Here is a 24,952-nt window from a genome sequence, read left to right as displayed (position 1 = left end):
ATTGCCGCCGTATGTTGGATGGTGGCGATTGAAGTCTCCCGAGAGTACGACGCTTGTTGACCTTCGATCGTCCTGGAGAACGGTCGTCGTTGTGTTGCTCAGATCTACTCAGTTGGCAAAAAGCGGCAAGGTCTGAGCACTAAAACGGAAAGGGAACGCCAAGAAGTGGCAGAGGAAATCAAGTACGTAGGTGGAACTAAATAATCGGCATAAATATCTTTGATTACATATTCAACAGATGCGATAACAGCGCAGGGAAAATGATCAGCCATAGATAGCGCCAGGGCTTACTTCTAAAGCACCCTCAACCTCTCCCACTTCTCGAGCGCTTTGGTATACCGAGACTGCAGCCTCTCGAGCCTGGTTCGCATTCTCACATCGGATTGATCTTCTCCGGCTATAGCATCCAGCTCTTCGTCATCTAACCTAGCAAAGGTCTCGACGGACAGGGAGAGCATTGGACATCTTGGTCCCAGTATATGTCGCTCCACCACCTGCATCGCTACATTGTCAATAAAGCGATGCAACGCAATCCCATAGTACGACTCCAGCCTAGCACGGACAAATAACACTTGGCTGAGAATCGTGGAGATAAAGCGAGGACGGTCGTCATTAGCCTTGAGGTTGCCCTTGACATCGCCATTCTGATCATGGTCTGTAGATGATCCTTTGGACGACCTTTTCCCGAGAAGAATTTCGCCACGATTCTGATCCGCAATGTTCGTGTCTGCCTGCAACCGCGGGTTACGAGTTACTAACGGTCTGGCTTGATTATCCTCCAATAGCTCGGAAAGAGCTGTGTCTGCATGCTTGTGCCACTCTTCCAGTGTCTTGCCCATTATGCGACTGACCTCCAATCGCACTTTACTGTTGGGGATGGCAATGCGGATTAGAACATCATGGCAGTTCTTAACCAGATCTTTCACGTCATCGACAAACCGGCGGGCAATGCCTTCCCAATGGACAGACTGCTTGCGGAAGATTTTCTCCTCCACGTCTGGGTGCACAGTGCCGGGAAGACTACAGCCTTCGCTGATCTTGGCTTCCTTGTATATTTCAGAGTATAGACCGGAACTATCCCTGACGACTTTGTCCCATATTCTTGGGTCTGGGCTGGTAGAGCCGAGGAATTTCAGGTCTCGCTCGTAGTCTGTGAACGGAAGCGGTATGTTTGCGGGATCCGCCATATCCTCATAGAATTGATCCAGGCGACTTTGCACTTCATATCGAAGCATGATCCTCGGATCCTGGGAAGGCACAATCTGATATTGACCTCTGAGCGTTGCCTCTGCCATGCGCTGCATCTCATTGCAAAACTGGAGGACAAAGTACCGCTGAGCTTTCGGGCTATCTCGAGCTTCACCCATGCGTTTCAGATCAGATTCGCATTCCCGAAGCTTCTGTCGAATCTCCGCCACAATGTGCGGGATACCAGACTGGATCTGCGCTCGTCGTTCTTTGTCGACATATCGCATCAGCGCTTGTATTCCGGTGCGGTCTTTCGCGACTTCTTGCCAGTCTTTCTTCATGAATTCGGCACTTTCTCGTTCGTCCCGCTCCGCATCGGTGATGTGAGCTTCGTTAGGGACTCGACTTCGCAATCCGAACCACCCGTGATCGAGGCGAGGAACAGTAGAAAGGTCGTTCTGAAGGAGCTTGACCATCTGACTTGGGACTTAGCATGACTCGTTAGGGTGGACTCTAGAGGAAGACATACCCATTCATCCGATCCCTCTTGTTTGCGATCACACTTGTTCAGCACGCCAATGCATCGCTTTTCCAGGCCTGGAATCTCCTCCATCAGTTCGAAAATCCGGAGTCGCTCCACATCCACATCATCAATGACAACCCTGTCTAGCTATCAGCCTGGGTGTAATGGAGAATGTTGTCCGGTAACATACAAGACAATGTTCCGGTCGTTCGATAGATATCTACGTGCCAGGTCCGATGCAACAGCTGCATTCATCCGCATTGAGGTATCTTCCGGCCCGTCGCCATTCGCGCCCTTCAACACATGCTCCTTTGGATTTTTCTTGTCGCCCCGTATGAGTCCCGGAAGATCGATGATGGTCCAATGCATCTCGTCTGGGCCTGACCGCTCAATGCGCAGTGTTGCATCACTCAGACTCACCCTCTTTCCCGGCTGATGCGCGCCAAAAATACATTCTGTTGCCTGGATTGCCGAGCGATGAGACTACATCCAACCATCCACGGCGCTAAACATACCTTCTCAATAATCTCTTTTATGACATCCGTCGTCAGTTCCTTCCTCTCGACTACAAAGTCCCTAATGCGAGCTATCAATGCCCCGTCATTCTCGGACTGTCGACCCGGCACGATTGTGGCCTTGACTGGCAATTCTCTCGCAGCGGAAGTCTGGCGAAAAGAGATCTGGATGGGGAACCGAGTGCAAGTCCCGTCTTTCACTGGAAAAGAGACCTCTGTGATAGCTTGGAGCACCGAGCTCTTGCCCGCGCTTTGGTCACCTACCACCACGAGCTTGTACACATTAGTATCGTGTCTACTGGTCGCAGTGATGAAAATTGACTCTGTGGACTAACCTCGGGTAGGTTGATGGTGCTACTTAGCCCGAGCGCCTGCAGCTCATCGATGAAAGCCAGCTGCTCCGAGCTCTCGACTCCGGCGAAGTGGCGCGGTCTTGTGCTCATTTTGATACTGACTTGGGATGTCTGTATTCACGGTTTCTCTGCGGGATATCGGCTCTCTTATATTTCGTTCCGCTGGGACATATCTCTAATTAGTATAGCGAGCCGCCAACCCCAACGCCCACTCAACCCCTGTTCTAGAACAGGGGGCCATCAGTCCGCCGCAGCCGTGCCGCAGCCGTGCCGCAGTCACCATGCATGCATTAGTCGCTGTTCTAAACGCCGGTGGCGATGATCCTGGTATTTTTCCGGAATGGAATACGTGCATCATCCCCGTCGCAATCCTTTAACGCTCTTGGCGTCGAACTAGCAATGGATATGCCTTATTACAGCTACTGAACGAGTCGCCTACTGTACTTTTGCCCGCAGCTCCCGTCTCGCTTGCCGCGGACGCACAAGACGTGCTCGCGAAAGCGAAACGCCTTCGCATATGTGGACAACTAACAGTGCCCACCTCTCAGCTGCGTCAGTAGGTAGGTTTGGCCCCTGGGTAGATTGGTTTCCATCCTTCTAGTATATACAAGCCTAGTAGAAGCTAATTTTATGGCTGAAGTAACCCGCATGGCAGTCGCGCAATCAATTCCCCTCTCAATGCCCCAAATGGTGGTCCACAATATGATATTGACAAAACCACTGACTACCTCACAAATTGCTAGAGCAGCCGAATGTATAAAATATCTAGGCATAAATGTAACAGTGAACCCAAATAGACCAGCTTTGATTGGAATCTATTGTACAAATATCGTAGATATACAGTGCATCTATCGTGTATGGCCTGCCTCCCGAGCTTCTTCCTGCTGTAAAGCCATTCTAGCCATGACGTCCCGCGCCGCGACCTTGGCTTTACGCTTCTCATTCATAGCGACTTCGTCCGCAGTATCCTCTGGAGCGCCCGTTCGACTTCCATTCGGCGAACCAGTGAGGCGCTTGTTTTTTTTGTTGGGTGCTTGATGGGAATCAGACGCGACATCTTGGCCATTTTCGTCATTTTCGCCGATGGATGGGTTGGGAGATGTTGGGCGCAGGCTGCGACGAGATTGCCGGCGTGTGCCTGGTTGACCAGTAGAATCGGTGTTGATTCCCTGACTGTTTAAAGGGGTAGTATTTGGAGGTTGTGGAGTGTCGGGATTGGGATTTGGGGGCGGGTTGGTTGACTTTCTGGGTCTGCCGGGTCTTCTCGGTGCAGGAGCTTGTGCTGGAGCTATTTCCGGGTTGTCGCCATGTGGCGGGTTGTGGCGCGGGCGTTTCGCTATGGATTGCTGTGCAGGCTGGGATTGGGCTCGGTTTGTGTTATTGGTTCTATTCTGAGGCGTTTGGGAAGCCTCCAACTGAAGCCCTGAGCCCGCCCCATATTCCGACTGGCCGCTGGTAATGGCACGCCGTTGTTGTTCGTTAAGCACAGCACGAGATTCACGGACAGCTGGAAATGACGGGTCCGAATCGTCAGTCATATCGTTTTCATCAAAGTAAGTGCCAAATGATTGGCCGCGATCAATGGGGAAAGCGTCGGGCCAAGTGCGCTTCCGGCCTGCCTGGAGCAAGCCCGGGCTCCGAACTTCAGGGAGTGCAGCGTTCATGTTCAATACAGACAACGAGTCTTGCTGTGGTTGTGGCGAGATCCCTCCCATGTAACGGTTTTTTAATTTCAAAGCTTCAATCTCCAACTTCAATTTCTCAATTTCGTCAGATTTGGACTTGAGCTCCTTGAGAACGGTAGCAATCATATCGAAATCATGCCCCTGGAGGGTGGATCCCTCTCCAATATGCCTGTTTGGTCCGTTCAACTCAATTCGAAGAGCGGTGAAGGAATGCTTGAGGTCTGACATTGTATCTTGTAGGTGATTCACGGAGTTCGAGATCTGATCGATGCTTCTGCCTTGACTGAGCATCTGCCTTTGTACTGACGAATCGAGGTTGGCGGGGTCAGAGACGCCCGCTGGCACAAGCGCACTGTCCTGGACAATTTCTGAGTTTCGGCGTGGTGGTTCTTTAGGGGTCGGACAAAGGAGGCGTTCGAGGGTCCCCTGCTTGAACAGAGGCTGCACGGTCCGCATGGTAACAATTTCCCTAAATGCAACCTTGTTCATTTTCCACAGGATATTCATTCTGAAAGCGGGTCAGCATGGAGGGGATGCGCTGGTATTCAGGGCAGCTTACCCATTGTCGAATGGACACAGGACTCCAATCCTTTGTTGGCATAGTTTGCAAGAGACCTCCTGAATAATACGCCCGCGCAACAGGGTCATCTCAGAACTATGGGGAATCAGTTTGCGCTCCGACAATACGGAGATGCGATGGAGGTCGACACTGAGCCATGCCGTTGGGATAGCGTAAACATTGGTCAGCTTTGCCCACTCATTCTCCAGTGCAGCCAGTGAGCTGGAACACCGTGAGCATTGGGACAATATGCCCGGCCGAGTTAAATGGGACAAGTCCATGATGTGTTGGGAGTAAGAATGTGCGGATGTTAAGAAAGCCAAGAAAGCCATGGAACGCAGCCAGACCGCTGAGTCAGCCGGTAGTGCCACAGGCCACGCTAGTCCCAATTAGGTTATCGATAAGGAACTGTAGAGTGTCGTCATCAATGGAGAGGGAACATTCACTGGTTTGCCTGAACACAAGTTGTCTCTGTTGCACCTAAACGAATAATTGCGTACTCAGTCCCCGATCAGCGTACAAAGTTGGTCTATGTTGCACCTACTCTTATCTCCCCGCATGATCACGTGCCGGGTCCCCTCTTTGCCTGTTATTTTTGAGGGACCAATGCTACGCTGACACGGAACTCATGAATCGCTTCTTACAACCAGCCCGTTGGTCATCTTCGGCACTTTGGTCGCTAACCAGATCAACAATACATCCTAAAATTGTGGTATCACATCTCTCAACCCGCGCAATGTCTACTACCTCGGTACCCGGCAGCGATAAGAAGCCCAACACCTGGCAGGGGGCTGGCGCTGCCGAGTTTGACCTCAGAAGTATGCTTCAATCAGCAATTGGAGGGCTAATGTATACTAACCTACCCCAGGTGATACAATGACGAAGCCTACCGCATCCATGCTTGAAGCCATCTGCCAAACGACTCTCCTCGACGATGTCTTCAACGAAGACACAGTCACCAATGATTTGCAAAGCTACGTCGCCCAGATAACGGGGCATGAGTCGAGTTTGTTGGTTCTTTCGGGGACAATGGGAAACCAGGTGGCCATTCGCTCTCATCTCGCGCAACCTCCTCATTCGGTGTTGTGTGATCATCGATCTCACATCATTTGTTATGAAGCTGGTGGTGTAAGCGCATGGACGGGTGCTACAATGCAAACGGTTGTACCCAAGAATGGGGTTCATTTGACCTTGGAGGACATCCAGAAGCATGCTGTGCTCGACGATAACATCCATTATTGTCCTACCAAACTGATAAGCTTGGAGAACACACTTGACGGAATGATTATGCCCTTGAGCGAGGCGCGCCGCATCGTGGAGTGGGCCCATGCTAATGACATCAAGGTTCATCTGGATGGTGCTCGGTTGTGGGAGGCCGTCGTGGCCGGTGCGGGTAGCCTGCCCGAATACGCCAGCCTGTTTGATAGTGTCAGTCTTTGCTTTTCAAAGGGCCTAGGTGCGCCCATTGGAAGTATCATTGTCGGTTCTCAAGACTTTATTAAGAAAGCCCGCTGGTTCCGCAAATCTATTGGTGGCGGTGCTCGTCAGACGGGTGTGATTGCAGCTGCCGCCCGAGTCGCCCTGGATGAAACATTTGGCACTGACCCTCAAGGCCGGACTGGAAAGCTTGCAGCAACCCATGCAAAGGCGAAGCAGGTAGCCGAGATGTGGACCAGTCGCGGAGGCAAGCTGGAGCACCCTTTGCACACCAATATGGTTTGGTTGGATCTCGAGGCGTCTGGGGTGGGGCCGAATGATATGGCACAGATTGGACAAAAACAAGGACTGAGATTGATGGGCGGCCGGGTGGTGGTTCATTACCGTAAGACTTCCAATTTGCTCCTGGGAACAATTAAACAAATCTGACTTGTCACAGAGATCTCCGACGAAGCGATCGCACGGCTTGAGCGAGTCTTCGACACTGCGCTCAAGGGAGATTACCAGCGAAATGAGGATACGAGCAAACCGTATGGGACCAAATAATCTGAAGACAGGCATATAGAGCGTAGACATGTAAATATTATGTTCAATTACCCTCAAATGTGCGGTGTTTTCTCATAGATCGAGTCCCGGTGGTTCCCTGGTTGACACTAACTGCCGATTGGCCAATCAGCGTCGCTGTTGCCTGATGAGTCAGCCTCAGGTACCATCTGCTGCCTGAGGTGTCTTCAAGTCACGATTGTTGCGGCTCGTTCATGTTCTTGTTTCTCGGACGACGACCTTCCAAGGAGTGCAATTTTGCTCCGTCCCTCCCCATCTTCATCTGTCCGATCGAATACCGCCACCTGTGGACAGAGTGATAGGGAGTACCTTAATCTGTGTGAGTTTGATTCTCTGCAATCGAGGCTAAACAAAGACCCAGGTAAGCTTCGAGATGAACTATACTAATCATTCGCTTCGCTTTTACAGAAATACCTCCTTGCTATTCCAAGGTCGCCGAAACGGTCTCCCTCCCCCTGCATCGATAGTTTTCAATACGGAAATACCGCTGGTCTGCGTTTGATTGATCAGTGCCTCGACTGCGCGGAACCCTCCCTCCATCTAATACTTTTGGCAAGGGCAGCGAACTTTTTGTTCTATCTGGAGCCAAGAGCTGGGTAAACTGCCTCTTGTTAATGACCCGCCCCATCAATCACCTTCATCCGCACGTGCTCTGAGATTACCTACAGAGGGACACCCCACTTGCAACATACCGTTCAGCTGGTGCCCAGACACCGACCTGGCCCGCTTGTATTCGCAGACCAGCCTGTTTCTGCCCACTTGCCTGCCACAGTGTGGTACATACCCTGGCAAATCTGGGAGCGATCGGCGGGGATACAGGTGAGCTAGGCTTTGCCCGGGTGCTTGGCCCTTTGGTCTCATTGTCGCATTCTTCCTGAGGTATATATACCACCTCACCCCGGCCTTACCCTCGGCTTTTCGACTCATACCTTGTCTCTAGTCCATGATATTAATGACCCTGTTATGCAAATTGCTTTCGCTGTCCTCACACCAGCACATATACCCTGCATCCTTGGATCTTTATCAGTAGCTGTTTCCTGTTCTCTTTCGTTTTCTTAGCAACTGCATTTGGTCCTAGGCTCGACTGCATCATAATGGCGGCCACACAAGAATCCACGCAACCAGTCGCCGATCCTCGTCGGATGGGAATGAATAACTCTGGCATTGAAGACCAAGATCTGTCCGACATCATATGTATCCTTCATCCCAATTCTCATGTTGCCCATGATGCCGTCGCTGCCACAGGGAAACTCGGTCCTCAACATATCCTTCAAAGAGATGCGTTGGACTATGAGTCTGAGACGGCAACAATGGATCTTGCCTTGAGGCTGTCATCCAATGTACAAAACCTGGGAATGGGTTTCTGCTTTGGTCGAAATCGAGCACGCTGTGATGTTCTCTTGACAGTCAACGATGCAGCGAAGCGAGTATCGAATGCTCACTTTCGCATATATCTGACAGGAGACGGAATCCTCATGCTTCAGGATACCTCCACAAACGGCACCGTCGTGGACAATTGTCGCCTACGGAAAAACCAAAAGGAAAACAGCAGAATGCTTCTCAATGGGTCCATCATCCAGGTTGTCATCGGCGACCACGCCTCCGACGAGGTGCGTTTTGTGGTTCGTATTCCGTCACGAGAGGGATTCGCTGTCCAATACGAGAGGAACTTGCTCTGTTACTTTGAACGAGTTCTGGCAGCAATCCCTGCGCACAAAGATCGGACAGGCCCACAACCTTCTGTTTTGACATGGTCATCCTCAAAACCATACGGCATGCATTGGACAGGTGGTTCAGTATACAACGTGACCGGGCAAATCGGCAAAGGTGCATTCGCTACCGTCTACAAGATTGCGACCAAGCAACATGGCGCCATATTTGCTGCAAAGGAGCTTGACAAGCGCCGCTTCATGAAAAATGGCATTCTGGACCAAAAGGTTGATAACGAGATGAAGATTATGAAGGACCTCACACATGTAAGTGTCAATTTTCATCGTGTCTCTCGGGTTAAACTCACTAACCTAATTTAGCCCAACATCGTTCAGTACGTGGACTATCATGAGCATGACCGGTGGATTTACATCATCATGGAATACGTCCCAGGAGGCGAGTTGTCCACTTACCTTCAGACGCAAGGCAGAATCGCCGAGGAGATGGTAAGGACTATCGCGCGGCAAGTGCTACGAGCCCTCCATTATTTGCATAAACGGAAAATCACCCATCGCGATATCAAGCCAGATAATATCTTGATCTCTTCCTTGGATCCACTCAAAATCAAGCTATCAGACTTTGGTTTATCCAAGGTGGTTGAGCAGGAAACCTTCCTGAAAACGTTCTGCGGCACCCTCTTGTACTGTGCGCCAGAGGTGTATCCAGATTATGAACAATATCGACGCGGCGAGTTCCGAAAGAGACGTCGTGTTGGAGACCCGTAAGTAAATATATTCCGCGGTTTGATGGACTTTTGCTGATCTTTAGACCCCCCAAAACGTCCCCATACAACCAGTCTGTCGATATGTGGTCTCTTGGTGCGGTCCTTTTCCACATTCTATCTGGTGTTCCGCCATATTCAGGCCGAGCAGAAGACAGAGGCGTCCAAATGCTCCGCACCATCATGACGAGTGATGCCGATTTTGATGTTCTGCGTCAGGCAGGTATCTCCGAAGATGGCATCGACTTTGTCGCTCAACTTCTCAACAGGGATCCAGTTGGTCGTCCAACTGAAAAAGAATGCTTCCAGCATCCTTGGATTGCGACCGTCCCTGATGTGGATGACTATGAGGATGATGACGATCTGCTCTCTGACCGTAACGATGGGCTTTCGATCATTGGTGAAGATGCTGAGGACGAGCTAGACGCTTCGCAGTTGTCTATCGCCGATGGTCCAGGTTACGCCCATGAAGCCGCCGACGAAGATCACAACAGCAGTGAAGCTCTTGCCAAAAGGCCTCGCATTGAATACATCCCGACGGATGTGCACTATCCAAGTCTCCCAAAAATTGAGAGTTTCCAGGATGGGCAGGCCATTGTGGACAAACAAGCCAAACGCCTGTTTGGCGAAGTCTCCTCTTCAGCATTGCAAAGCTCTCACGCATTGGGAAATTTTGGCGCATACGATTTCGACCACATCCAAATCGAAGAATATGTCTCTTCTGGTGAGTCGATGACGAGTGATACCCCCAGCGACTCGATCATCTCCCTCCCGGAAAACCCCTTCGGCGGCACCGCCCCCAGCCTGATGGGCGCGGAGAAGCTCGTTGGACAACTGAACATGAATTCCTTGCATTCCATCATGCATTTCAAGGCCGGCGCCGTTAACGAGTCATCAACGCGGCAGACCACTCCTGGAGACGCCAGGGAGCCCATAAGCGCTCGTAGTCCCAGTACCCGAAACCAGGATTCAGTTCCCCCGACTTCTAGCCCCCAGGAAACACCGAAAGCCAAATTCACTCGTCGAATTGATCTTGCGGTTCCCGACACAGCCAGCGAGGCTTCCAGCGATAGTAGTCCGCAGAACAGCCAGGAGGCTTCCGCCCCTGAGACTTCAGTCAAGCTTCGCGAATCAGTATATGATCCTGAGCTCGCCACAACTCTTGATGCTCAGACCGGCGAGGCCGTCTTGGAACAGTTTCGTGAAGAATCAGACCCATCTGAGCCAATTGTTCATCAGCCCTCGATAAATCCAGACTGCTTCACCAAACCGCCAAAGCGATTCGGCAAATTGAGAAGTCTTCCTGGTTCGATATTCGACCTGACAGTATACCTGGAAAACCGACTCACTTCATGGGGTCGTGGCCCATTGGCGAGCGTCCAGCATACAGACATCACGGACACAAGGATCCCCGCCTACGCCTTGGAGCTTACATTCTGGGCACCGGGCATCGAGCCGAGGATTGCAACTGGTGAAAATTGGGAAAATATCCCTGGGGTCATGGCCATAATCTCCACGAAAGCCCGCATGGGCATATATGTCAACGACACTCTACTTCATCGGGGCCCACCAGGCGAAGGCGGACCGAACCAGTATCCATTTGGGAAACTCTACAATGGTGACATAATCACCGTGTACCAACACAAAAGGAAATTCCTCAAGCTTCAGTGCGAATTCTCCTTCGGCGATAGTGCCCGGCCCCGGCCCGCACACGAACCCTTTACGGTGCGGCAGGTCTTGATGACCAAGGCCGGAGCCACGAACCGGATGCCGACTCGGCCGGCACCGAAAGATCTGGATCGGGATTGATTGCGAGAATTGGGAGGATAACATCTTCGGCGTTACTTATCTCTCTGCTTTGGACATAGATTGATAGCAATTGCATCGTTGCGTGGTAGTGTACCTCTTCTGCTCTATGGCTATTGTTCCGCATGCGGCTTTGTAGGGTCGATCTCCCGATATCTTGCATAAATCCTCGATGTATGTTCATGATGCCTGTCATTATGACAGAGGTACTAACCATGGATGAGAACAGAGCCTCGATACAAGGTTTGGGGCTATTCTATGCGATATATCCCAGCCAATCGAACTATCAGTTGTGCTTTGCAATTGATCAAGTACCTGAGTATTATACAGTTGTAGGAACATATGACGATGGTAGTATCACATCCTGGCCGCATCCGTCAAGCTCGGCCAGATCTACTTGCCAGGCAGATAACCAACTGTCGACTAGCAGTGTAAAACTCGAGTAAATCCAACCCATCCTAATTGTTCATTGTACCTTTCTCCCTTCCTCTCTACCTCCTTGCATACGTCTGTGGTCACACTGACCTCACTCACCACGAGTCCCCATTCCAACCCCTTCCTTCCAAGCCTCCCTCCACTAAATATCACGAAAAGCTCACACCATCCAACAATTCTTGCCGTCACGCGCATATCATCTCCATGTCCCTGTCGCGATCACCCTCTCCCCACGCGGGCGGAGGGTGGTCCAGCCCGGGCCTCGTTCCGAGTAGCGGCACTTCTCCGCCTCGACCAGGCACATTGTCACCCGGCAGTGGCATCTCATGGGCAGCGGCCAGGGCCAAGAGCGACGAGGTGCGCGGGTACCCTTCTTTCTCGACGCGAAATAGTGGCTTCTTCTCTCGTCAGAAGCATAAGCTCACTACTCGCTTGCCCATTCTCAGGCGACTTTCTTCCCGCGAATATGTCGATAAGGATTCATATGGGAAAGAGTGGAAGCCTAGAAATGGAGGTGAGCGATCATTCGGGATATCAATGCGAAGAGGCCGGTTCAGGGTGCTGCTTGCCTTGCTGTTGGTTTGGATCGGATATCTACTTTGTTGGCCGAGTAAGTACTCAAATTTCTGTCTCGGTTCTTTTACTAGTTGCTGACACAAACCAAAGCAATCGTCCAAACATACCGTCGATCGCCGATGGGCGGTGGCAAGAAGTTCGTCTTGATCCTAGGATCCAACGTCGAAGGAGGCGTTATGGAGTTGAAAGGCGCACGCGAATGGGCAATCGAGCGCAACAGCATATGGAACAAGCAGAAGTACGCAAAGAAGTGGGGCTACGAACTGGAGCTAGCCAACCTGCTAGCCAAGAAACGTTATTCGCATGAATGGCGCGAAAGCTGGGAGAAAGGCGATGTGATCCGCGAAGCGATGCGCAAGTATCCCGACGCAGAATGGTTCTGGTGGCTTGACCTGAACACCTGGATCATGGAATATGAAACATCACTACAGAGTCATATCTTCAATCACCTTGACACCAGTGTCTACCGCGACATCAGCGCTTACAATCCTCTCAACATTACACACCCACTCCCGGAGTTCTGGCTCGACGAGCTCAGTCGATCCCCCGAAGGCGACGAGAATCCCAATTCACTGCAAATGCTCCTCTCGCAAGATTGCGCTGGTTTCAATCTGGGATCTTTCTTTGTGCGTCGTTCTGTCTGGACCGATCGCCTTCTCGATGCCTGGTGGGATCCAGTCATGTATGAGCAGATGCATATGGACTGGGAACACAAGGAACAGGATGCCCTTGAATACATCTACCAGAGTCAACCATGGGTCCGCAGTAGCGTGGGCTTCTTACCCCAACGCAGTATCAACGCCTTCCCTCCTGGTGCTTGCGGCAATACAGAGAATCCAGCTGTGCATTATCAGCAGAATGCTCGTGATTTCGTTGTTAACATGGCCGGTTGTATGTTCGGTCGTGACTGCTGGGGTGAAGTTTACTATTACCGTGAGCTCAGCAAATGGCTGAACCGAACATCTTGGATGCGTTTCAAGGATAGTCTCGGTGATGCGTATGCCAGATTCTGGGGAAAGAAAAAGAAAGATTGAAGGCGGCAGAGGTCTTAATCTTGTTTTACGATTTTCTTCTTTTTCTCCTTATTTTTCTCCCTCTGTCTTTCCTGTTCACATTAGTGATTTCTGTGACAATGGCTCGAAGTATCGGATCTGAGAAATTGTGTAACATTATTTGATATTGTACATTTCTTCGGTGGTTTGTGATTTGTATAATCCGGATCAGGCGTCATGTGGATGGCGGAGTTGAACATGGTACCAGAAAATATCATTTCCTGACCAGTAAAGACTGGAACACTTCATTCACACCCTTATCTCTATAGAACAAATATAAGATTCAACTCAAAAGGGAGCCCGTTCTCGGATTTTATAGATCTCACGTGGAATCACGTGATTTAAGAATCCGCGCACATGATTTCCTCCCAAGCCCACTGACCGCCCTACTCTCACCCAATCACAGCACAGGTAATCCAACCTTCAAGATCAACGGCAAACACCGCAAGCACCGACCTCAAGCCTCCATCCACCCTTGCTGCCATTGCCCACCGCGCCAGCAAGTAAGCGACACCTCTCCATCACACCCAACCACGAAACCACCTCTCGAACCATCCACAATGCCCACCGCCGAGTCCGCCGCCTTCCTCGCCAAGAAGCCCACCGTCCCCCCAACCTACGAGGGCGTCGACTTCGAGGACAACGTCGCCGTCCACAACGCCCGTGATGCTATCATCCGCGAGCAATGGGTACGCAGCATGATGGCCCGTCTTGTCGGCGAGGAATTGGGCAAGTGCTATGCGCGCGAGGGCGTGAACCACCTCGAGAAGTGTGGTGTATTCAGAGGTTAGTTTCGTTCGTTCCTTTCTTGCTGGGAGTTTCTCTCTCGGAACATATGGATAAATTGAAAATTCTGGCTCGTTTGGATTGGATTCGGCTTCATTTCAGACTTATTTGGACTTCGTATACTAATCTTCTTTCCTCTGCAGAGAAGTACTTCGAGCTCCTCAAGGAGCGCAAGGTTAAGGGTTACCTCGGCCAGGAGAAGAACCGTTTTGGTGGCGAGTCGGCATAAGCGTTTCTTCTTTTCTTGCTTGTTACGCTGCGCGATTATGGTTCGGGATCCGCGGGTTGATTGTCGATATCGACATATTCGGGCCTGGAAAATGGACTAGGTGGAATGGGGATAACACTACGATGATTATCTGTGAACTTGGCTCATTGCCTGGTTTCAGTCATTCCCACATTGGGTCCCGGATTGTGGAGGGATACGAAGAAATGGAGGGAGAGAGTTTGGAGACGGCTCTCTTTATTCTCTTGCCTGTTTGTACTGTACATATAGATATCAGTTTGTTTGGTCAATCTTCCTTTTTGTCTCCATCATTTGAGCTTTTGAGGGTTTCGTAATCAATCTACGTACGAGGTGTCTAGACTCGATCTGCTACCTCATACTACGAGTGTATCATTATGCACCAATGGTTCTCCAAAAGTATAATTCAGTTATATAACTACAACATATCCTCTACAGCTATATTTGGTATCAATCAATAGTAAATGCTAGAGGCAGTGGCACTGCGGTCTGGGAATCCTCCCGGAGGACCTCGGCCATCGGACGGCTGGGCTGCATCTTCGTCACTGTCCTCATCGCTTCCAAATTGCAGGTCGTCTCTCTCCTCTGGCGGAGCACGCATACGAATCAACTGGTCCTCCTCTAAGGAAGAAGGTTGGTATGGTGCCGGGGGAGAGTGAATGTCTCGACCTGATGGCAGGTTAGAGAGCAATGGAGTAGATGATGGAACGATTTGTGTGTTCATCTAATACTTGTTAGTATGGCAACAATTATTGGAAAATATCCCACTCACTGTGTCGTTCATTTTCACCCATTTTGTTTCTAGCATCGCAATCACTCGTCCCTCCTCGTCCCGACCCGCATCATCACCCGACTCCAAAGCGCCCTTCTCGTTCCGACTACCACCGGCATCTTTGGCTACTCGGCGCTCTTCACGCCTCTCCGTCCATTCGCGCTTTAAGCGGGATAGCCCACCCTTCGAGGCCCCAGAGGAAGAGGCTTCCTCTTGCGAAGACGCAGCACCTCGAATTCCAAGCGACGTCCGCGCAGCTCTCAGCCAGGCAATACCCTCGCCGACCTTGCCTGTCAGTTCAGCTTCTACGCCAAAGAACCGACAGGCACGAGCACGAGCAACACGACCTAAGACTGAAGTGTAGCGAACGACATCCTCATCAACACGCCCTGTGCGCCCTGATGCAGACCCAACAGCCCCAAGTCCAGCAGCAGCCTGGTCAGAATACTCGGCGGCACGAACGCAAAGCCGAGCAAAAAGCAAAGCGCGCACCTTTGGAATCTCAGGCGCGTGAACCATCCACTCTTTATCATTCGGATTGCGCGACTGGATACACGCAGCGATATAAGCATCATCCTTAAGAACCGCTAGCAGAGTAGCCTCAGCGAGCGCAAGCGACGAGAGCGCCGCCTGTGTTCCGGCATCCACATCTGGCACCGCCGTAGCGGAGGCCGGGGATGACGCGAGGAAGTTATGTACCGCGCTAGCCTGCAGTAGATAACGCGTCGCTGTTTGTACGGCAGCGGTGCGACCTTCCGCCGTCGGAGTCGAAGACGCATACAATGCGGCCACAACTCCTGCCCGCGCCATCCTGCTCAACACGTATCCCAGTGTTGTGAGCGTAAATGCTATTTCGAACTGGATGCCTCGGCCAGCGACCCTGCCATTACGCATGCGCAGTCCTTTCCCATTTGTATTATTGCTACCTGCTCCGATATTCAGGGCACTCGAAGATGATAATGTAGGTCTCCATGCGGACTCGATCTCGGCGTGGGGTGTAATGTCGATCTCTTCCCCCGTGCCAGGCGCGTAGGTCCTATCTTGGGCAATAAATGGTTGTGTATCTGGGTGAACTATTCTCCCGTTTAATCCGTTGGAAATGGCAAATAGGTATGGGAGGTAATCGTTCAGTGCGGATAGGACTGTTGGGAGATGGGCATCCTGACGCGGGCCGCGGGGTAGGCGCTTATGGGCTTTCAGCGCAAGGCGAAGGGCATGGCGGGATGTTGACGCCGACTGGGGGAGAGAGGGGTGAGTTAGGGAAGAGATGAAAGATTGAAATGAGAGAGGCGAGGTTGTTGGGAGGGTGAATGCAAAGACCATCGTGGGAGTTGGGGAGGTGAGACTCGGGAAGGGCTGATGTCAGATCACCTGGGCACTACTTAGGGCTTCACACTTCCAATCAAGTTTATGTCTCTTTGGAATTCGCTTTGATCGGAAACTGCATAACGCTCGAGAACTTGAAAATATATCTGAGACGAGTATATAAAAGACTAAGAACAAATTCCCCTAAGGTGTTGGACCTGCTGATAGCTCTGGCGGGATACCATCTGGGTAAATGTCATTCAGATGAGGATAGTCAGCCAGAGGTGCGTAACTTGCTGGGTTGATAGGCATAGGCATCATTCTCTGGGCAACCGTTGCCCTAGGCATATCACGAACCAAGGGGCGACCTTGGTGTACCCATAGACGGTGAGAATTATCAGGGGCCGTGTAGGTATACAACCTCCGTCGCATCCACGGGCCACTCAGTCTCGCAGAGTAGGGTCCCAATCCGCCGCGTACTACGCACGGCACAGCCGTCCAATGATCCAATAGCATGCTATTCGTATTTGAATCCCGTATATTGACCTCGAGCATCCTTGAGATGGCGAAGGACTGAGTGCCGTCGGCCATAACGCTAGCAACCACACCAAGGACCGGTGGCAATGAAACGGGTATGACGCTATTAGCATGCATGCCTTGGAGAAGTCTCACATCGGCACCGTATACTGTCATTGTGCCGGCTCCGGTATCATCTACAAAGTCCAGCTCGAGCTCCTGTTGATTCATCCAGGCACCTTCCGAAGGAAATCGAATGGTAAAATCAATCTGCACAAAACATGTTAGCTTTCTATCACCTCGAGAGAGGAGTTTGGTCTCACATCAATCAGCTTGCCGAGCCTACCAGGCGTGGCGGACACATGGAGCATCTCAGGTTCTGGTACATGATTAAACTGGAAAATATTCCTTGTTAGCATGTTCCTGGTAAGCGGAACAAGAGTATACATACTCCTTCCACCCAAAATCCAGTATGGCCCTCGTATTTGACGTTGATGTGCATGAATTCATCCATTTTGAACGGCCTCGGTTGGCAAAGCTGTGCGCCCTTGGACCAGTATGTAACAAGTTCTGGATTCCAATCAAGGGTTTTGTCTTTGTATGCCTTTATAATGGCTTTCACATTGTCCACCTGCTGATATTCATCCTCCTCATCTTCTTTGACAAGCCATTCTAGGGTTTTAGCTAGGACTTCCAAGCGCTGTACGACGGGCCAGCTAAGCTTTGGGTACACGTCCATTCTTGCACTTGAGGTTACTGAATCAGTGACTGCCAGGCCAAAAACATAACCAGGAAGATGATGTCTTACTCGCGATCTTTCCACTTCTCTTTGAGCTCCTTCAGCCTGGTTTCAAAATAGATCGGCATGATGTTTTCTTCCAGTCGCTCCAGGCACCGTTCAACTTGGGCTTCATAATCACTATGTAGTTCATGTTAGTATATTTAAGATATAGCAGGCACTGCTCAACAGCCAAAACTTACTCAGGATGAAGGTCATGCTCATGACGAGTCCAGCCCGCGGGTACCTTGCTCAACTCTGTAATGGCAGGATCTTGGTGCATATATTGCGTCCGTTGTGGAGTTGGCTCTGCCTTTGCAGGACCTGTAACTCGACCAACGTAAGAGATTTTCAGATCCGGTTCAAGCCAGTTGGTATCCAAAGGCTTTGATTCCTCCTTGAGTGTCTTGGTGTTCTTAGGGGCCATCCCACCCTTGGCTTGCTTCCGTTTTCGACTACTAGGCTCATCGACAGGGTCTGCGTAAAATGACTCCTGTTTTCGCGCGCTTTCGCGAAGACCAGCGGCCCTACTAGATTCCGGACGGGATGCCATTGCGCACGATAGAAATTATCGGAACCAGAAAAAGTGATAGGGAAGATCAATTGCAATCAGTTTGAAAGTCAATGTGCATACGCAGAGAGGTCCAAGGTCGAGTAAATATATCAGAATGCAACTTTCTCCCCTAGTCTATTTTTATCTTACACCGCGTGTCAAAGAATATACCAAGACAAAGAAACATCTTCGAGATTTGGGACGCAAAGCTTTAGCAGATTTTCAAAGAATGATGATCTGGAAACTACAGGTAAACAAAGGATAGACCCAGAAGTTGAAAACGTGAAAGAGAAGCAGAACTCCAGTGAGGGGCAATACTGATTTTGTCGATTTCTCTTTCAAGCCACATGAAGTACTTGCTTTCATTTTCGGTAAACCCACGTTTCATTTCCAAGTCTATGTTGCAAGATGAAGACCTAGCCTGGTGCTAATTCTATAGCTCCAACATCTCTCACGTTTTCTTCGAACTTCTTGAGATCCTGGCGCGTTTTCAGCCCTCAAGGCGTGTTTATTTTTCAAGAGCTTTCATGGCAATGATGTTCTTCGTTTTCTCTGTTTACTTGCTTTTTCCCTAGTAATTTGCTTTTTTGCTGAGTTTGCCAACAAGTATTCAAAGGCAGACTTGGGTGGACTTTGGGGATATTAGGGAAATGACCAAAACTCACTTCCCACAGATCAATGAGATTAGAGAGTAACTTACCTGACCAAAGGGACTCGTCGAATGGAGATGAGAAATTATTCCGAAAGCTCGGAACTCGGCAATGTACTCAGAAAGACAAAGGTTGATTATGATATCGCATATATCACGCTCATAGTGTCTTTCGAGTTTCATTATCTGGCACCATTCCATTTGCCCAATCCCACATTGAGGCGCCCTAGGAATCGACCCCTGTTATTGACGTGACTTGTAGTTTTATAATTCGAATGAGAGAATGAGGCAGGATCAAAGAAGAAAAGCTAATTGATAAACGACGAGATACTAGTCTAATGTATGGACACAATCATGAAACACGATACAAGAAACCCATCCTCCAGACCCTCTCAATTTCTTTTTCCATTTTCTCGTCTCCTTTCCGCCTACCTTCTTTCTCTCCCGGTGGCTACCTGTAGGGTGGTGGTGGAATAAAAGGATCAGGCACCTGGTTCATATTCACTATAAGCCCTTGTTGAATGGCGAGTGAGGTGTCGACATTTGGAACATGGTTGCCAAACCCAGAATAGTTATCCATAACATGCATAAGGTTTTGACCATCCGGTGCTGAAGCGGTGTATAGCTTGTGTCTCAACCAGGGTCCTAACAGCCTGGGAACGTCATCCACACCCGCACCGCCAGGTCTCACAGAACATTGAATAGTGTCCCAGCTGGTCATTCGTTCCGTTACGTATTGGTAGCCCCCGTTCGGGTCACGGATGAGGTGACCTTGGTTATTCCTGGCCGGGCTTTTACAGTAGATGGTAACCTCGACTGAGACCACCAGAAAATCAGCCCAATGACCATCAGCCTGTGCAGCTTGTGCCATTCCCAGGCATAGTAATCGCCTCCCTCCTAAACGTTCAAGTAAACGCTTGTCTGCGTCGTAGATGACCATCATGTCCGATCCAGTATCGTCAATGAAAGTGATGGGATGACCAGCAATTTGTACATTCGGCACTCGAAGATGAAGGTCCATCTAAGAAGTAAAAGAGTGAGTCAAGAATGCTACTGGAATATTTCGAGAACTTACATAGTGACAGAATGAATTGCGGTTGGAACTCTGCTGTGTCTCGAAATGATTGCAAAATAGAGTATTTGTAGGCCCATGGCCGAACACCTAGAGTACACATGTTAGATTTGCCGGTGCGCAACTAGACATTTGACCAAACTGACCCCCTCTACCCAAAACCCCTCATATCCTTTGTAATGATTCCCAATCTCTTGATGTTCTTCTGCAATGAAGGTCCGCGGTTGTGAAAGCTGGGTTCCATGAGACCAGTAAGTCACAAGACCATCATACCAGTCCAATGTTTTGTTCTCGTAGGCGGTAATAATTGCCTTCACTGTGCTAATGAGCTTATACTCGTCTTTGTCGCCTTGCAGGTTTTTCAGAGTTCTTTTAAGGGTACACAGGCGTTTCAAAACGTTGATGTCAGTTATTCCTTGGGCGCCGGCTTCTTTTACCATCTCTCTAGATTCTCATTAGAAAAGTAGCCTAAAGTTTCCTCTGGGGCTCTTACTTTCTCGACTCTTGACTCCGAGTGAGTTCTTTCAGCTTCCACCTGAATATATCAGGCATGATAGCCTCAACAATCCGCTCGTTGCATCTTGTAATTTGAGCAGCCCAATCTCTGCGACACGCGGTTCAGCATTAATCCAGCGACCCATATGGAAAATAGAAGTATATTGTTTAACTGGTAGCTCATAGAGAAAAGACTCACTCGGGGTCCAGATCAGGTTCGTCGTAGTTCCAACCAGGAGGTACTTTGGCGATATCTGTTATAGGTCTTGCCCCCGCAGGCCACGCTTGCTTCGCAGGCCGGGCTGGTGGGTTAGGGGCCGTGGTGGCCGTGGCAGCCGGAACATAACTGGTGTTCAAATCAGCAAACAGTTGGGGTCCTGAAAACGGCGCCCGTTTTTGGATTCGAGACTTCGGGACCTCGCGCCCTTTGTGTTTGTACTGCGTATGCGTCTCTTCGTCCTTGGGCTTCAACTTTCCGTCCTTAAAGTCTGCTCCATTCCACTCATAAAGCCGGGGCTGGGGGCCTGAGTATGTTGGGTTTGGGTTTGGCTTTGGGGTAATTTTGATTTTCTTTCGTGGTGGCATAGTTCCAACTGTGTTTCTTTCTCTATAGAAGGGAGGGGGGAGTAGGACTTAACACGTAAGCTTGATCGTAAGGGGAACGATCTACCAGTATAAATATATATACCTCATCGTGTCTATGCCCTCAATCGCCTCTCAAAGGAGCAATATCCGAACAAAGAGACTGGAGCCATTCCGCTAAGCTAGCCCTCAGCCCGAGGAAACGAGTATGCGAGGACAAAGAAGCCTACCATATTGATGGAGCAGCCGTATTCCACCTTTTAGACTTGCTTTCAGATGCACGGTCAAAGGAGATAATTAGCGCGAAGGATTCGGTCCATTCAGTACGTACCGATGATTAGTGATTGGATTTTCGGAATACCACCTAATAATTATTCCTCTATCCAAAAGCGATGAGAAAGGATTTTATAGACCCTGAAGACCACCATAATTCCTAGCTACTGACCAAGTACTATGTCACAGAAAGAGGTCCTCAGGTTGGTGTATTGCTATATAGAGGTATACGTGCGTGTGTTTATATACATTTATTTTTCTAAATTTTTAGCCACTGTATGATGATAGTGGAATGAGAGTCAATATCCTAACACGGGCCGTAGTCAATATAAGAGCAACCAGTGTCAAATGAATGGGAATCCATCTTTTTCTGTTCAGCAAAACGGGACTGATGGCTAGTGGGACTCATTCAGAGCTTGGCCGTTTTGACTTGTGACTACGAAGCAGGGTTCAGTATTCTGGCTTTCAAGTCCAAACAGCTTTCATGATTCAATTCTGTAATCACCTCTCATTGGATATGCGAGACATCATGGAGAATCTTCAAGGACCGACGGATGCCTAACAGCCGTGTCATTTGGACGCGTGATATACTATTCCAGTGAATTGAGTTAGCGTAGATGTCAATCTGTCAAATCACCCACTGCGAAGAATCATACTTGCTGATATGTTCTAGGAGCTACAACTACTTATGAAATCATTAGAGACAGAAAACATATGTTGAAATTATAGTTATCGGACAGTCTTAAATAGAAAAAGGCAGTCTGTGTGCAAAATCTAGCAACCTAATGGAGTGATCTAAAGGCTAGTTCCACAGATCTATTTCATCAATATATTGCAGGATGTTCAATCCACGCGTTTGGTGTACCAGTTCTTGCCCTGCCAGTGCATCAGCACCATTGGAATGAAGCTAGCACCCATGATCAAAGCGGTAACAACACCAGAGCTATTAGCAATGCCAACGCTCTCAAACATAGATGTAAACCTAAAGAGACGATTAGCATTTAGTCTATGAGCTCAAACACAACAACATACCAGAAAGGCCCAATGAATCCCCAGGTCGAGCGAACGAAGTTGATAAAGACACCAACACTCCCTGCATCCTGGGGATAAGTGTCGACCGCATATGTAGTAAGAACAGTAGTAACGACCTGGTTACCAAAGGCAGCAACACCAGTTCCAATGACCGGCCTAACATCCCATTTGCCAGTCGTCGCTTGCTCAGTGCAAACCAAGAACACAACCATACCGGCAATGCTCAGCAAGAAGCCAATGTAGCTAAGCCATAATCTGAATTCAGGTGTAGGCTTGTGGCCGATCTTTCGGGCACGGGTATTCATCCACATATCAGACATGAATCCACCTAGCTGTTCACCGAGCAGAGAACCGATGATCAAACCGAGGAATTGTAAGCCGAGTTGCTGGGCATTGAGTTCGAACTTGCTTTGAAGGAGCTGGGGGACCTCTACTGAGTTAAGAACTGAGGCGAAGAGGAAGACCATGGAGTAGGCAATTGCTGCTAGGAGGACGGGGATGTTGGTGAATAATGTGAGCGGGTGCCAGAACTCTCTCATCTTCATTGGAGTCGGGTCAATTCGACGGAGGGACATGTATTCTGTCTTGAATGCGGAGGATTTCGAGTGGATGTCGGTTCCGATGTAGCGGGTTTCGGGTCCGAAAAAGATGTACAGAATTAACTCGACTGCGTTGGTCTGTATAAGGTCAGCAATGAAGACAAATCATAAGCTTGGAGAAACTTACGATTGCCAGGATCCAGTAGATCCAGCGGTATCCAACACGCTGAACAACGAATCCGAAGATGAAAGGACCGACTGGGACACCCAAGGTGACCATCAGAGTCCACACACCCATATACCGTGCTCTCTCGTGTTTGAAGAAAGTCTCGGTGACAACACCGCTACCGATTGCCATAGCAGGTGAAATGAAGAATGAAACGAGAGCTCTGCATGCCGCCATGGAAGCGTAATCCGTACTCTTCGCACAGCCGATATTACAAACGCAGCTTAGGATCAACGACAACAGGAAGACAGGGCGTCGTCCAAATCGATGGGAGAGAGGCTTCCAAAACAACGGAGCGCCTCCCAGGATTGCAATTTGCAAGGATGTCAGATAACTGACTCGCTGGATTGAGACACCCAGATCTACCGCAATGTCCTCATAAGCACAGATAATTGCAGCAGCAGTAAATGTACCCATGCAAGCGTGGAACGCAACTAGACTCAGGTTGGCAGTTTTCTGTCATATTGTCAGCGTGAGCACTCAGCAACGCCTTTGTCTCTGCTCACCTTCCACGATGGCCAGTTGTATGGATCTGCCGGATCCATACTAGGGATCGGATCGAGGTCCAACGTGCCATGTCGCTCAATCAGGTATGATTTATGCGTCTCAGACAATAGTGCAGTAGGATCGGCGAGGTTCCCACCAATATCTTTCTCCTCGATATAATCAGAGTCGTATTTTGGCTGCTCAGCACCAGTGGCATGATCGAGTGAAGCCATAGTGGAAGATATCATGCGAGAATATGACCACGTTAAAACTCCAGATCAGTGGAAAAAGTCAGATAAAAGGGGGCCAGTCGACCCCGCGTGGTCTGGGGATCCGTAATCGGCATTTCCGGGGTATGGGGCAGTTGTTGAGTCAACGGGTGGGACGGACTGGGGTCAGAATGGCCAGAGTAGAGTGCAAAATTGGCGATAGGAGACAGCAGTGGAGCTCCATTGTCCATTCGCCGTGTCTGGAATTAGGGTGGAGGCGTTCCTGGGAGTTATACCCTGAGTGATTTGCCGGAAAATACAGGAATCGGTGGTATTCAGGGCCCTCCGTGTGACGGAGGTCGAAGCCCTACTATAGCGTGTCGGCTAGTCTGATACCAGGGCTGACCCGAAAAAAACAGTCTGGCCGAGGCTTCTTCGGAATGCTGCGGCCAACTACCGATGCCATGTTCCGATCGTCGTTTTGGCGTTTCTCGGAAAGCGTTTGGACATACTTTCCAGGCCAAGTCGGCCAAGTCGGGTGGCGTTGTGAGGCGGTAGCTTAATTGATGTCGCAGATAGCAAAAGTAACTATTCAATGGAAGAGGGGGCCTGAAGTCGAATAAATCAAACGGGCAAACCCCGGAGTGTCAAATGGCAAATTGTGGGGGACTCTGGGGATTGTGCTTGATCCACTAGGAACCTCCACTCGGCAGTCTAACAGTGTGAAGTCTGCATTGGGTTTCCCCAGATCTAGAGTTCTAACTTTATGCATGTAATTCCTAAGCGTGAGCTGTACATATTCTAGACTGGATATGTGGAGGGAGAATGTTGCAAGTTAGGGTATCGCCAGGTCACGTAGTTGATGTATAAGCAGGAATTATCTACACAATATCAAAGACCAAGCTAGCATTGATATCTGATGTGAAACATCCAATTGCTATCACTCTGGAAGTAGATCGAAGACAGCTTGAGCTGTCACTACTCCCAAGGGTGTCATGCTCAACCCAGTATTGTCTCTCACGGGTTTGCATGCAATCCTGCCCCAATTATCCAAGTGCACGAACACAACAAGCAGCAGACGGTGATTGTTAATTGATCATGTCCATCGTGCATTAGCTACCCCGTCATATCTTGGCCATATTCATCCACCATGCCTCTGGGTTATGTCCAAGCAATGACTGACAACGTGCATTGCTCCCATGATCCTCCGAGCTGCGAGATAATGTTGCCGGTGATGCACCGAGTGAAGTCATTATGGTGACTTCTTCACGCAAAGATCGGAGTACGAGTAGGTTTCATTTCCTCGGGTGT

At 49.8% G+C, this 24,952-nt stretch overlaps 11 protein-coding genes across 11 annotated transcripts; 5 read left to right on the top strand and 6 right to left on the bottom strand.

Annotated features, from left to right (window-relative positions):
- Positions 1 to 293: 293 nt before the first annotated feature.
- On the bottom strand, positions 294 to 2,669 carry PENARI_c015G07520 (putative dynamin family GTPase; the record flags this gene model as incomplete). The annotated part of the gene is made up of 5 exons (XM_022633820.1): positions 294 to 1,664; positions 1,718 to 1,850; positions 1,902 to 2,173; positions 2,227 to 2,499; positions 2,562 to 2,669. 5 exons carry the CDS (start codon positions 2,667 to 2,669, stop codon positions 294 to 296), a joined length of 2,157 nt encoding a protein of 718 aa, XP_022486435.1.
- A 191-nt stretch (positions 2,670 to 2,860) lies between these two features.
- Positions 2,861 to 3,195, top strand: PENARI_c015G06902 (uncharacterized protein; the record flags this gene model as incomplete). The annotated part of the gene is made up of 3 exons (XM_022633809.1): positions 2,861 to 2,906; positions 2,999 to 3,139; positions 3,191 to 3,195. The coding sequence occupies 3 exons, from the start codon at positions 2,861 to 2,863 to the stop codon at positions 3,193 to 3,195; spliced, it is 192 nt and encodes a 63-aa protein (XP_022486233.1).
- Positions 3,196 to 3,427: 232 nt separating this feature from the next.
- Positions 3,428 to 5,104, bottom strand: PENARI_c015G03358 (uncharacterized protein; the record flags this gene model as incomplete). The annotated part of the gene is made up of 3 exons (XM_022633732.1): positions 3,428 to 4,772; positions 4,824 to 5,045; positions 5,097 to 5,104. 3 exons carry the CDS (start codon positions 5,102 to 5,104, stop codon positions 3,428 to 3,430), a joined length of 1,575 nt encoding a protein of 524 aa, XP_022486486.1.
- A 455-nt stretch (positions 5,105 to 5,559) lies between these two features.
- PENARI_c015G03054 (threonine aldolase GLY1) lies at positions 5,560 to 6,952 on the top strand (the record flags this gene model as incomplete). Its single annotated transcript, XM_022633726.1, has 4 exons — positions 5,560 to 5,641; positions 5,692 to 6,645; positions 6,700 to 6,790; positions 6,937 to 6,952. 4 exons carry the CDS (start codon positions 5,560 to 5,562, stop codon positions 6,950 to 6,952), a joined length of 1,143 nt encoding a protein of 380 aa, XP_022486391.1.
- A 966-nt stretch (positions 6,953 to 7,918) lies between these two features.
- On the top strand, positions 7,919 to 11,064 carry PENARI_c015G07851 (CAMK family serine/threonine-protein kinase; the record flags this gene model as incomplete). The annotated part of the gene is made up of 3 exons (XM_022633826.1): positions 7,919 to 8,800; positions 8,855 to 9,255; positions 9,303 to 11,064. 3 exons carry the CDS (start codon positions 7,919 to 7,921, stop codon positions 11,062 to 11,064), a joined length of 3,045 nt encoding a protein of 1,014 aa, XP_022486275.1.
- A 636-nt stretch (positions 11,065 to 11,700) lies between these two features.
- Positions 11,701 to 13,106, top strand: PENARI_c015G00036 (putative alpha-1,6-mannosyltransferase subunit; the record flags this gene model as incomplete). The annotated part of the gene is made up of 2 exons (XM_022633657.1): positions 11,701 to 12,010; positions 12,163 to 13,106. The coding sequence occupies 2 exons, from the start codon at positions 11,701 to 11,703 to the stop codon at positions 13,104 to 13,106; spliced, it is 1,254 nt and encodes a 417-aa protein (XP_022486425.1).
- A 578-nt stretch (positions 13,107 to 13,684) lies between these two features.
- PENARI_c015G05612 (putative NADH-ubiquinone oxidoreductase 12 kda subunit) lies at positions 13,685 to 14,139 on the top strand (the record flags this gene model as incomplete). The annotated part of the gene is made up of 2 exons (XM_022633781.1): positions 13,685 to 13,910; positions 14,054 to 14,139. The coding sequence occupies 2 exons, from the start codon at positions 13,685 to 13,687 to the stop codon at positions 14,137 to 14,139; spliced, it is 312 nt and encodes a 103-aa protein (XP_022486322.1).
- A 469-nt stretch (positions 14,140 to 14,608) lies between these two features.
- Positions 14,609 to 16,249, bottom strand: PENARI_c015G12093 (pH-signaling protein PalC; the record flags this gene model as incomplete). The annotated part of the gene is made up of 2 exons (XM_022633927.1): positions 14,609 to 14,878; positions 14,927 to 16,249. The coding sequence occupies 2 exons, from the start codon at positions 16,247 to 16,249 to the stop codon at positions 14,609 to 14,611; spliced, it is 1,593 nt and encodes a 530-aa protein (XP_022486216.1).
- Positions 16,250 to 16,435: 186 nt separating this feature from the next.
- PENARI_c015G02320 (uncharacterized protein) lies at positions 16,436 to 18,078 on the bottom strand (the record flags this gene model as incomplete). The annotated part of the gene is made up of 5 exons (XM_022633710.1): positions 16,436 to 17,017; positions 17,071 to 17,142; positions 17,199 to 17,493; positions 17,556 to 17,666; positions 17,729 to 18,078. 5 exons carry the CDS (start codon positions 18,076 to 18,078, stop codon positions 16,436 to 16,438), a joined length of 1,410 nt encoding a protein of 469 aa, XP_022486445.1.
- Positions 18,079 to 19,178: 1,100 nt separating this feature from the next.
- On the bottom strand, positions 19,179 to 20,879 carry PENARI_c015G10291 (uncharacterized protein; the record flags this gene model as incomplete). The annotated part of the gene is made up of 5 exons (XM_022633885.1): positions 19,179 to 19,748; positions 19,803 to 19,889; positions 19,946 to 20,243; positions 20,293 to 20,403; positions 20,494 to 20,879. 5 exons carry the CDS (start codon positions 20,877 to 20,879, stop codon positions 19,179 to 19,181), a joined length of 1,452 nt encoding a protein of 483 aa, XP_022486474.1.
- Positions 20,880 to 21,992: 1,113 nt separating this feature from the next.
- On the bottom strand, positions 21,993 to 23,665 carry PENARI_c015G05103 (uncharacterized protein; the record flags this gene model as incomplete). Its single annotated transcript, XM_022633767.1, has 4 exons — positions 21,993 to 22,131; positions 22,182 to 22,858; positions 22,908 to 23,402; positions 23,453 to 23,665. The coding sequence occupies 4 exons, from the start codon at positions 23,663 to 23,665 to the stop codon at positions 21,993 to 21,995; spliced, it is 1,524 nt and encodes a 507-aa protein (XP_022486231.1).
- Between the last annotated feature and the right edge of the window lie 1,287 nt (positions 23,666 to 24,952).

Source organism: Penicillium arizonense (assembly GCF_001773325.1).
Source record: "Penicillium arizonense strain CBS 141311 chromosome Unknown PENARI_contig015, whole genome shotgun sequence".
In the NCBI taxonomy this organism is placed as follows: domain Eukaryota; kingdom Fungi; phylum Ascomycota; class Eurotiomycetes; order Eurotiales; family Aspergillaceae; genus Penicillium; species Penicillium arizonense.
This window is presented reverse-complemented; position numbering and strand designations above follow the sequence as displayed.